The sequence below is a fragment of the Oncorhynchus masou genome, chromosome 5, assembly GCF_036934945.1.
Source record: "Oncorhynchus masou masou isolate Uvic2021 chromosome 5, UVic_Omas_1.1, whole genome shotgun sequence".
Taxonomy (NCBI): domain Eukaryota; kingdom Metazoa; phylum Chordata; class Actinopteri; order Salmoniformes; family Salmonidae; genus Oncorhynchus; species Oncorhynchus masou.
The window spans coordinates 71,001,972-71,015,085 of record NC_088216.1 but is presented as its reverse complement, the minus strand read 5'-3'; the positions used below and the strand labels follow the sequence as shown (position 1 = coordinate 71,015,085).

The window sequence follows — 13,114 nt, the reverse complement described above, 5'->3', positions numbered from 1 at the left end:
TAACGCTACAGCATACAATGACATTGTCGACAATTCTGTGCTTCCAACTTTGTGTCAACAGTTTGGGGAAGGCCCATATTAAAGGCCATGATTTTGGAATGAGATGTTCAATGAGCAGGTGTCCACATACTTTTGGCCATGTATTGTTTATACTGTTTACAGTTGCAGCCCAATATATTGGCACCCTCGCATTTTTCTTAAATAATTCTCTATTCCTTCTAAAATAAATTGAAATTGAAAACACGTTTGTTCTCCACACCTTATGGGATTTTCAACATTGCAGAACCCATTACATTTTTGTGAACTGTGTTAGTACTTGGTTGCACAAGTTTTGGCCAAGATAACAGCCAACAAATGCTAATTTTAGTTGTACCTTTCTACTGGTAATTCAGCTCATCCTTCAGCAGCAAACTGTTCTAATTCTTCAACGTTTTAGGGGTTCCCTCCAACTGCTGTTTTCCGGTCTCACCATATGTTATGGATGTGGTTCAGATCTGGACTCTTTACTGGCCACTTCAGAGCAGTCCAGTGTTTCTTCTAGAACCATTCCTGGGTGTTTTCTTTATGTGTGTTTGGGGAAGACCCACAACTTTCAACAGATACACAATTTGTGGACACTGGGTTGAACATTGCACTCCAAAACACCTTGATAATCTGCTGATTTCATGATGTTTTGCACACATTCAAGGCTTCCCTGTACCAGAGGCAGCAAAGCAGCCCCACAACATTATCAAACCTCCCCCATTATTGATTGTAGGGAAGGTGGTATTTTCTTTGAACGATTAATTGTGTCATCGGTAAACATAGGAAGACCCCACTACTGAAGGAGACACAAAAAAGCCTGATTTAACTTCCCAAAAACCCACCTAAACAAGCCTAAATTCTGGGGGAAATGTTCTGTTGACTAATTAAATAAAATTTGTGATTTTGGGCAACACAAATCAGCGCTGTGTTTACTGACGACCAAATTAAGCATTCAATAAAAATAAAACCCTCGCTACAATCAAAGATGGGGGAGGTTTAATTAATGCTGTGGGGTTTATTTGCTGCCTCTGGTACTAGGGGCATTGGATGTGTGCAAGGCATCATGAAATCAGCAGACGATCAGGTATTTTTAAATCCAATGTTCAACCCAGTGTCTGCATTGAAGGTTGTCAGTCTTCCATCTGGACAACGACCCCAAACACACATAAAAAAGCACTCAGGAATGAGATGCTGGACTGTTCTGGAGTGGTCAGCAAAGAGTCCACGGCTGGTTTCCCAAAAGCACATTAAGGCTAAGTTCATCGTTAGAACCATTGAACTTAGCCTTAAGATGCTTTTGGTTAACCGGGCCCAGATCTGAGTCACATCCAAATCCTATGGTGAGATCTGAAACAGCAGTTGGTGGAGGGCACCTCTCAAATATCAAAGAACAAGAGCAGGTTGCTGCTGACAAGTGGGCCAAATTGTTGATCATTGATGGCTACAAGAGGTTTGTGTGCAATTATCTTGGCCGAGGGTTGTGCAACCAAGTACTTAGCTCCAGGGTGCCCATAATTTTGTCCATGCCAGTTCATTATTTTCCGAATTATAATTGGCATTTAAGTTTACAAAAAGAACATTGGTTCTGTAATGTTGAAAATCCAATAACAATCGACCAAATGTTTTTATAAATCTCAACTTATAAGAAATTGGGAATTATTTAAGAAGTGCAAGGGTGCCAATGTATTTGGCCACAACTGTATGTGGCTCTGACTTGTACCACAAGCCAATTATTTAATGTTTTATTTTTACAGTCGGCTTACACTGCATGTACTTCCAATGGCAAATTAACATCAATAGTAGGCTAGGCTATTTGACATCTTATCACTGACTTTATCATGCTATTATTTATTGAATTAGTGCTCTCTTTTTCTATTCCAGGCAAAATGTTCTTTATTTAGAGACATGGTTTTTATCCCAATTATATTGTTAATTTCATTTTCTGCAACTTCTGCTCTACATTATGTAAAAAAAATGTTTTTGTTTTTTTCTAGGACAATGACATGACAACCACAAAGAACGGAGGACTATGCTCATGACAATACTCAAACAGAACAAAGATATAAAAGACATTTGGACCAGACATGAATGTAGGGGGGTACCATGGGGCAATACCCTCTACCAACAATAGAAAACTTTGTTATACACTTAATCAAGTAAATCAATGATAACCGTTCTACAAAGAAACAAACCTTTATTTTTCATAAACAATCCTTCCATAGAGTAACAGAGGTTATGTTCACATAATAAACGCACACACGAGTGGTTGAATCAGTACTATTTTCAAAGGCAAGTTTACAGCAAGAAAATGAACAGTAATTAAAAAACCAACAAAAACACCTGTTTTTTTTCTCTATCGCAACAGAAATATTCACCTTTACCCTGGATCATTTAAAAAAATACACCCATAGATTTTACTATTTACAAGCATTATTTACATGAGCAAAGCCTTCAGGGACAGTCTTATCTGCATCACCAGAGTGCCCCATCCATAGTTTTGGAGCACGTAAAAATCTGACTTTCAGGTAGACCGGGAAGCAGAGAGCAGTTATCACTAAAACTGTTGTAACATAACACCTGAGCCAAAATATCTATAGACCACAAAGAAAATGTGACAGTAGTACTTTATACATTTGTTTATGCCTCTTTTCAATGAGATATTAGTTTATCGCCTTGAATAGATCTCCCATACACACAGTACAACACATACATGTACCAGACAGTATACATTTACAACTAGCAGTTTAACACCAGAAGGTTTTTATTGCAGAACACTCTCTCCACAGACCACTAAAAAAGGGCATTTTACATAAGCTCCAAAACACATGGTCTTATTTCTTACAGTTTGTACTTTGACACATAGGCTCTGACTGTACAGTATATTAAAATAGCTGTGGTGGTACTCTGCCGCTTCAGATAAAAGCATCAACATAGCATTGAGACTAATGCAGGCTCTTGTTAATACAACTACTAATACATCACAGGCAAGCTTATTTCCAATGAGACATTTTAAATATATTTTCCCCCTCATCACACACACACACGCACCCAAAAACACACACACAGCCCGACAAAAGAGGCCAAATATCAACATGATTTCTATGTAGATATAAATAAGGCAGGGACCCCGGGTCTGTTTGTCAGTTGCCCTGTTTCCTGATGTCAAAGTCCTATACAAACTATATGAAACTCCTTATGCACAGCCCACATCCAGTGAAACAATGGCACTTCACATTCAGTCATAAGGACATTTAGATTTTACATGCAGTTAAAAAAAAGTCATTAAAACAAACTGGATAAAAACCGGTACCTATGATGTGAAGTCATTTGTAGTCTTTTTGAGTGTCATCATTGTGGGGTTTCCATCAAAGAGCACAATATCTCCTCTGCAGTCAGCACATACAGTATGTATTGTTCTGCAGCCAGACAGTAGACCAGAGGTTGGGTCCAATGTCAAGTGACAGTATTAAAGATGCACTCCAGGATATTAAGCACAACAAATTTGTAACATATAGTATGATTTTCCAGTGTATGTGCATGTGTTGCTGCTTCGGGCTTTCAGACCAGTCAATGGAGTGGGGCAGGCTTCATACAGAAAAGCAGAGTAAATCTCTCTGTGACCATGGGGCATGTGATGTCAGGGAAGGCAGGAGTCAGTCTATACAACACCCTCAATGAAAGTGGTGTCCAGGTGAACGATGAGCATGCGCAGGAAGGACATCTCCTTGCGTGTGTTCTCAAAGATGATTAGTGGATCATCAGACTGGCAGCGAAGGCAGTTTGGGGCCATCACCATGGCAAGGTTATTGACATCCATCTTAGTAACAGACACATTGGCAGGCTGGGCAAACACCTGGGGATAATTAGTGGAGGACAATGAGAAGAATTGTGAGGGACAGAGGGGAGAGTATGTACAGAATCTTGAAACTGAGATTGACCATATTCTGTATTAATGATACAGACAATGAATGACTAAGGACAAGTTTGTAGTAATTTGTTCCATTTCAACTGCATGACCAAAGACCATGTCTCCAAGGTTGAATATGATAATAGTTGTATGACAGGATGACTGTCTAGTGTTGTCCTGGACAGGTACAGTGCATTAGCTGTAGTGTTCAGTGTTGTGTGATTACTACCTGCAAGAAGTGGATGAAGTAGCACAGCACCAGTCTGTTGAGCTCAGGCAGGCACTGGACAACATTGACAGCTGCCACAGGGTCATCATAGTTACTGACACACTGCTTGTAGAAGGCCATGGGGATGAGAGGCTCCTCCAACTCACGATACCAAAGCTTCATAAGAGAGGCTGGAAGAGAGAGGGACAGTGTTAACACTAGTGCACACGAGCATGCACACACACAGATAACAGAGGTACAGGCTACCTCACCAGGTACGTTGGGGTCTGAGCGGTTTTCTGGGATCCTCCATTGGTCGACCTGAAGCTTAAGTGCGTTGACTTCATCGATATCTCCTGGCACCCTACAGAAAAAGCAGTATTCAATAATCAGTATTTTTCAGTACAGTTGCACTGCAAGGCCACTAGGAGGAACTATAACCCCACAATTAAAAATCTAATGTTGAGTGGCTGGTTGACATAATTTTACATGTAGAATTGGTTTGCAAATTACGGCTGGTACTCTGTTCTATGGATGGCCATTTGGAATTATTTTACTATTCAAATAATATCATTACATTGTTTCAGATATCCGGATAGTCGTTTTTATTTTATTTTAATAATAATAAAAATGTATGAAGCAAATACATCCGGCAGAGGTAAACAGTGGACATGCTGCTTTTCGCCAGTAGTTTGGCTGACAGCAACAGTGAAAGAGAGGTCTGATTTTCGCCGTGAGAGAACTGATTCTGTTACTAAAAGGTTTTCTGGTGAGTATTTTGCATTGATCTGTGTTTATTTAATTAAATTTTTTCACCTTTATTCATTTAACCAGGTAGGCCAGTTGAGAACAAGTTCTCATTTACAACTGCGACCTGGCCAAATACTGTGTTAGGTATTGTGGAAACTATGTTAGGAGAGCGCCTGTAATTGCTATTTGAAGTGGGGAAAATAGCATAGCGATGCGCAGCAGTACCTCAACGCCTGCTATAAAAACTACATTCAAAAATGTTTTATTACATTTCAAATGTCATGGCATATCACTTTAGATCATATTTAATTTAGACAAAGTTTTTCATTGTAACCAAAAAATAAACAAGTAATCAAATCTTAATGTCCATTCAGATATCCGGACATTCGATTAAGCAGGTGCGAAGTACTCTTGGCCAGCAAACGCTGCCGATGTGTCCGAGCCTTAAAATCGTATGGAATTGAATCAGCTACAGAAAGACCAAACAAAGACTAACTCCACATTAAACATTGCTGGTCTCCAGGGGCTCTTGAGCAGTGGTAGACAATGTTTGCTCTGTTTTTTGTCTCTGTACAGTAGGCTGCACAGGGAACATTGGCTTTAAACTGTACTGCTTCAGGAGACCACCCACCAAGGCTGACACATACATTTGTCTAGATACTTGCTTTGTCGAGATCTCCTCTTATGACTGCTACCTTGCTAAACACACAACACTACCCCACACCTCATTGGTGAATACCAGGGTTGGAGTCCATTCCATTTCCAGATAATTCAGGAAGTACACTGAAATTCCAATTCTCTTCAATGCTTTTCAATTAGGAAAATGTGGAATTGGAATTTAGTTTACTTTCTGAAATTACTGGAATTGAAATGTAATTCACCCTAACCCTGGTGAATACACCAAGTCCAATGAGGTGATTGGCTGACCTGTCCGTCAGTCTCACCTGAAGATGCCCTCGGTCTGGGCCCCTCTCAGTGCCATGACATATTGGGAGAGCTGCACCTGTACCCAGGGTAGCTTCCTGTCTGGGAAGAGTTCACTCTGGCGCTCCATCACCTCGTCCAGGGAGCTGCCAAACAAGGAGGGGGTCACGATGGCCCGCCTGCTGTGGTCAATCTCCTCCAGAGTGGGCTTACGAAGACCCTGCAGGGGAGGTTTACAGATCGTGACTACTAGGACATTTTGTACTGTACATGTACATGTACGACTATGTCTATGATTATGTCTATGACTGTCGACATTAAAGATGATATCTGGAATAGACTATAACTATGTCTTATCTTTATGTTAAAGTCTGTGACTGTCCCAATAAGGATCTACCCATGATAATATGTTTCTGACTAATGTCCATATTTATGTATTTAGCATTACTTATCTCTCTATCAACATCTGTATTGGTTCAGTCCACTGTGGGTATTAAAAAAGAGAGCGAAATTCATGGCGGGGTTATGTTTTGACTGAATTCGGGCATTTTTTGACTATTGCCCAAGGCTTCCCCACCTGTTGACATTCCCCACCCCCTTACCCTGCTCATATCTCTAATCACCTTTTTGCCTCCAGTTACGGCCACTTTCTGTAGTTTGCGATAGCAGAACTTTGCGTACGAGCTGATAGGTAGACCTGTAAAGAGAGAAGGAAGACAGGGCCACTGTAAAACTGAGGAATGAGACTCATGGGAAATAAAGCTCTCATTCTAGCTGCAGTTCACACCTTCACAGATACATCCTCTCAGTGAGGGAATCATGTGGGCAACTTTCCAACCGAGCCAACATATAAAGGGTTAAACAATTCCTCACTAAAAGGACAAGCTATTTGTTCCCAGAGATGTCAGATATTTCCAAGAAGGTAATTGAAGAGACATGTTTGCAGTGTGATTCTGCCATATGGTCAAGGACCATATCACCTCCACCCTACCTGACATCCTAGACCCACTCCAATTTGCTTACCGCCCAAATAGGTCCACAGACGATGCAATCTCAACCAAACTGCACACTGCCCTAACCCATCTGGACAAGAGGAATACCTATGTGAGAATGCTGTTCATCGACTACAGCTCGGCATTCAACACCATAGTACCCTCCAAGCTCGTCATCAAGCTCGAGACCCTGGGTCTCGACCCCGCCCTGTGCAACTGGGTACTGGACTTCGTGACGGGCCGCCCCCAGGTGGTGAGGGTAGGTAACAACATCTCCTCCCCGCTGATCCTCAACACTGGGGCCCCACAAGGGTGCGTTCTGAGCCCTCTCCTGTACTCCCTGTTCACCCACGACTGCGTGGCCACGCACGCCTCCAACTCAATCATCAAGTTTGCGGACGACACAACAGTGGTAGGCTTGATTACCAACAACGACGAGACGGCCTACAGGGAGGAGGTGAGGGCCCTCGGAGTGTGGTGTCAGGAAAATAACCTCACACTCAACGTCAACAAAACTAAGGAGATGATTGTGGACTTCAGGAAACAGCAGAGGGAACACCCCCTATCCACATCAATGGAACAGTAGTGGAGAGAGTAGCAAGTTTTAAGTTCCTCGGCATACACATCACAGACAAACTGAATTGGTCCACTCACACAGACAGCATCGTGAAGAAGGCGCAGCAGCGCCTCTTCAACCTCAGGAGGCTGAAGAAATTCGGCTTGTCACCAAAAGCACTCACAAACTTCTACAGATGCACAATCGAGAGCATCCTGGAGGGCTGTATCACCGCCTGGTATGGCAACTGCTCCGCCCTCAACCGTAAGGCTCTCCAGAGGGTAGTGAGGTCTGCACAACGCATCACCGGGGGCAAACTACCTGCCCTCCAGGACACCTACACCACCCGATGTTACAGGAAGGCCATAAAGATCATCAAGGACATCAACCACCCGAGCCACTGCCTGTTCACCCCGCTATCATCCAGAAGGCGAGGTCAGTACAGGTGCATCAAAGCTAGGACCGAGAGACTGAAAAACAGCTTCTATCTCAAGGCCATCAGACTGTTAAACAGCCACCACTAACATTGAGTGGCTGCTGCCAACACACTGACACTGACTCAACTCCAGCCACTTTAATAATGGGAATTGATGGGAAATTATGTAAATATATCACTAGCCACTTTAAACAATGCTACCTTATATAATGTTACTTACCCTACATTATTCATCTCATATGCATACGTATATACTGTACTCTATATCATCAACTGCATCCTTATGTAATATCACTAGCCACTTTAACTATGCCACTTTGTTTACATACTCATCTCATATGTATATACTGTACTCGATACCATCTACTGTATCTTGCCTATGCTGCTCTGTACCATCGCTCATTCATATATCCTTATGTACATATTCTTTATCCACTTACACTGTGTATAAGAGTAGTTTAGGAATTGTTAGTTAGATTACTTGTTGGTTATTACTGCATTGTCGGAACTAGAAGCACAAGCATTTCGCTACACTCGTATTAACATCTGCTAACCATGTGTATGTGACAAATAACATTTGATTTGATTCGATTTGATATGGGGATCAGAGCACACATGTCTCAACTGTCACGGTACAGTAAGAAAACCTGGGAGGCTGGTGTCAGCCAACCAGCCAGCACGTCATGTCCCAGGTGATTCATCAGACAGACATTTAGGACACTGGAGGGAGCAGAGGTATCCCTACCTACACCCCTACCCGATGTCACTGTGATAACTCAAGTTTACGCATAAACCAGGCCTCCCCCCCCCCCGAGCCTCCCCATCACACCCATGGGGTCCCGTCCATCGTCCTTCCTTCCCAGAGAACTGTCTCTCAGATGGAGAACTTTGTGCTGCAATGAAAAACATCCTTACCGGAATGTTCCCTAGACTGAACTGAAAGCCACTGGATTTATAGCAAACGGGTGACGGGCTCCCATGCATGTTCACAGCCATCGTTAATCTGGCCCAGTTTGACTGTAATTACACCTAATTACAGAGATCATACCGATATTTTCCCTCTTGATCTCTGAGAAAACACTCTGTTTTCCCCAAGACTCCCTGAATTCACTAATCAATAGAGGAAGAAAATAAAGAGTTGGGTTCTTTTCTTTACCCAGCCTGAGAGCAGGTTTGAACACCAGCGGTGGTCCAAATGAACATGTCGTTTTGATAAGGCAGAAGCAACAACAAAGCAAACTGAACCCGTGAGAAATCAATACTCATTAGAGGATTAAGAGCATAAGGCATAGAATGTGATGACACCTGCCAACACATGGGTTCAGAAAGTATCTCTGAGATTATCCAAGGTGTCTGTTTAGTCAGTGTTTCAACCTCAGTCAAGTCTCATTTCATAGCTAAGTGTTTCAACCCAAGTAAGCAAGGCCGGCCTCAGCCCAGCCTTGGCCCAAGAGAAGCCCAGCCTTGGCCCAAGAGAAGCCTAGGCCAGGCCAGGCCCAGACAAGAGGCCTCCAGTTCCCACACGTGACTCCCTCCCACCCCTCTGTTCACAGCTGCTCCGTGCCGTGGTCACAACACCACCCTTCATTTCAGCCCGTCTATCCATCAAACAGACAGCAGCTCTCATTGTGCTGTTTGTGAGGAGGCTTTCCCCTGTGGTTGGCTGGTGGGCCCACATCGTGAGTAATGTAATAGCCCTCTCCCTCAAGTCATTATTCCAGCCAATATCTGAAAACTTCTTCAATGAGTCACACCCATGAAGGGTAACTATTCCTCATGGCTTATGAGTCACTGATGTTGTCTAATGTATAGGTTGGTGGCACAGTCATTGCTGTTCAATGTGTGTGAGTTCACTAGTGTGATCAATGCCACAAGATGAGTATAGGTCTCGCTGATGACACTATCAAGGCTGGTATTGTGAGTTGCCCTAATGGGGTAATGTGTAGTGGCTAGGCTTTCCTTAAATCATTGATGGACACGTAATGTGGGACTGCCAGAGAGAACCATTAACATGGCTCACATGTCATCAATCTGCTCTTTTATCACCTCCTGTTGTATTTTGTGAAAACTAGTCATAACTATTCATAATCTACCAGGGAAACTCTAAATATCAGCATGGTAGTCAAGTGACATAGTATGAATTTCCATTTCACTCCAAATTCTTTACATATCATTACACATTTCTATTTCGCTCCAAATTCTTAATCTGCAGTGAGATAGATATAAACCATGTTTAGTTTCTAATGGTTTCTAACCCATAAGGAAATAACAGAAAATCTTGACAAGTTACAAATTATTTGTCTCTCACTTCAGCACTCCTCAACAGACTTCCTCCTTGGCAACTTTGGAAAATGTCCCCCATACTAAACATGAATCTTAGTGATCTCAGACCTACCTTCTTCATCTGTATTCTGTTTCCGTTTTTTTCTGGACTTTGAGTTCTTCTTCAGTTTCATGTCTTGCTGCTCTAGTATGAACTGAGTCACTGGAAACCAGAAGGCAGAGGTTAAAGGGCCATTCAGAAAATCTAATAACATCCACAAAGAGCAAACAGAAGAGAAGAGGTAAAAATCAATTCAAACCATCACACCCCTCAAACTAGACCTGTCATGCTGATAATGACACCCATAGACAGAGTGACGGAGGAATCAGGGAAATACAACCCACCCTGTTTCTTGTCGCTGCTCGGATCCGAGTGCCTCTGGATGTATCCCTCTAGGTAGCAGCGGAACTTGGGCGAGGGGGCAAAGAAGGCCAGGCTGACGGCCATCAGCTCCCAGCCTGCAGCCAGGCTCCTTGGGCTGGTGTTGCCCGTGGTCTGCCTCACCAGCTGCACATACAGCTCATCCCTCAGGCCCTGCGTGCCCCAGCACTTAGTGATGATGAGCAGGGCAGTGTGACGGCGGTCTAGGCGGGAGGGTCTGTCTCCCATGTAGGCCTGGACCAGCTTGAACATCTCACAGGCCTCCTTCCTCACAGCGCGGTCGCTGGTCACCAGCATGGGCTTCTTGATGGAGCCGCGGTTCCAGGAGAGCATGTTGGCGATGGAGACACGGCGGCGGAACAGGCCCTGGGTGTGCATGTTCAGGTGCTTGCTGGCCCAGTCCGCCATGCCTGAGGTGTCTGTGGTCGGGGGCTGGCGCAGTGTGGCGTAAGAGAGCTGGTGGTAGGAGCCTCCTATTCCTCCTCCCTCTCTGTTGTCATGGGAGACGGAGAGTTGGTGGTGGGGGCCCAGTGAGCCTGTTTGTCCATCTACCGTACCTTTCTTCCTGCTGTCCAACTGAGCCTTCAGTTCCAGGGTCCCCACCTTCAGGAGAAGGAGAGAGGAAAGACAGAGGAGAGAGAGGGGGGTGAGGGAAGAGAGAGGGAGAGAGAAAGTGTCAGTGCAGCAGTATGTATGTATGTATGTATGTATGTATGTATGTATGTATGTATGTATGTATGTATGTATGTATGTATGTATGTATGTATGTATGTATGTATGTATGTATGTATTGATGTACTGTATGTCCACAGCTGCAGTCTTCTCAATGTGGATGAGCTGCCTTTCCTCTGCTCTGCAGTTTTGAGGGCTCCAGGTGGAATTGTGCAGGATAGGCACATTAATTCTCTAAAGATGGAAAGGAACCTCATCACCCATAAATGCCCCAATATCCACATTGGCCTTTTTCGTCAGGAGCAGGTGAGGAGCCCCTACCTTTATTCTGCCCCGACCCACCTCTCATTCAACACTACATGTGCAAATCCACCATCTGATCACAAGTGGGATTTCTTTCCTATAAGGAGCCCTATCCACAGTCACAGCCCCTTCACAGTGAAAACCAAACCAGTAATCCAGCTCTGGTCAGCCTCAGAGAAATATCCAGGAACAAAAAGAAACCCAGGCCAAATCAAATCAGGAATTTACTATCTGAACATACAATGTTAAACATATTTCTTCAATGTGACCATGATGTAATATTTGGGTTGGAATGTGCCAAAGAGCCTGGAATTTACATTTAGGGTTCATGATTAAATAGTGTAGATCTCCAGATTTGGGTTTGGCAGTACTTCTTTATGGTCATATGGACTTCATGGTCTTAAATGAGTGGAATGGGTCACTGTTTAAGATCAAATTGAACAAGGCAAAGGAACATTGACAGTATGAATGATATCTTCTATAATTCTCCCTCTCTTTTATACAGATTGTTTTAAGATGCCCCATGACACGGTAGAAATTAAACTCTGCATTTCTATTTAAGGAGGCCAATAATGTCCAAAGTCCTTAAAATCAGATTTCAATATGAAACATTCAGGGTTGTATATACAGATTACACAGTTAAAACCGATCACATTTCCGTGCTGGCTTTAAACCCTTGGGTTCACTGGGTTTTGAAAAATTGGTAAATCCTCTGCTACAGTGGAAAGGATAGAACAATATAGGCAAAGCTATACAGGGGTATAGTCAACAACCAGAAGTGTGTGTGTGAGCATTCTGTACGTGCATATCTGTGTGTATCATGATATAACAGCAGGTCTGTGGACTATTCAAGAACAGGCTTAGGGGCCCATTTCCAATATTTGTTTAAATGTGATTGCTTCAGTACCAACCCCCCATGGCACCAGTCCCTGAGCCCCACCCCTACCCAGCTCTCTAACCCTGTGCCATATGGGACACAGTGGCCCTCCTTCCTGACCAGGGGGAACCATGTAATGGACCAGTGCGGCCTCTGAGCCTGACACTCCTACCATTGTCCAGTCTAATAGTTATTTTTACAGGTCTTGTTTTATACAATATTGTTTTTTATTCAAACATCATTACCTTTTTGGATCTGTAGTTTCATTGGAATACTGTAACTCACATGATATGGAGAGGGGTGCGTTGTTGAGAGGGCGTTTGGGATTATATTTGGCAGTGCTCATAACACTAACGATCTGCTATGGCTCTAAACTGTTGCTTATGTAAATTGTTAATGAGAGGGAAAATGCTCCCCTAACTCAAATCATGTGCACCTGTACTAGCCTAATAAGTCGACCCCCTGACAGTGTGTGTGTGTGTGTATTATATTACACTACCGGGTCAAAATTAAATGAATCACATTCATCTAGTTATATGATAGGTCTAATGAGCTAATCTGTCCTTACTGTGGTGTGCACAACTTTAACTTGGAATTGAGACGCTCTCACTAGTCTAGCAATGAATGTAGTCCTGGAAAGGCACCAGCAATTTTACTACTTCCAGACAAAACAAAACAGAATCCAAACAAACAAAACAAACTGTTCTACATAAACAGGCCGCACAACAATAAGGACCAGTCAGGGTTTTAACCAAGTAGAC

The 13,114-nt window shown here is 43.2% G+C and overlaps 1 protein-coding gene across 4 annotated transcripts in view; it reads right to left on the bottom strand.

The window, feature by feature from the left end:
- Positions 1-2,198: 2,198 nt before the first annotated feature.
- arhgap46a (Rho GTPase activating protein 46a) overlaps positions 2,199-13,114 on the bottom strand; it is a 48,791-nt gene continuing 37,875 nt past the window's right edge. For 3 of the 4 annotated variants that reach the window (XM_064966616.1, XM_064966617.1, XM_064966618.1), the window contains exons 4-10: positions 10,465-11,104; positions 10,193-10,282; positions 6,437-6,510; positions 5,834-6,033; positions 4,412-4,503; positions 4,161-4,330; positions 2,199-3,877 (exon numbers count right to left, since the gene is read on the bottom strand). In XM_064966616.1, the coding sequence (XP_064822688.1) occupies positions 3,683-3,877; positions 4,161-4,330; positions 4,412-4,503; positions 5,834-6,033; positions 6,437-6,510; positions 10,193-10,282; positions 10,465-11,104 (1,461 nt within the window). In that variant the 3' untranslated portion in view covers positions 2,199-3,682. The other variant, XM_064966619.1, reaches the window with a different exon arrangement.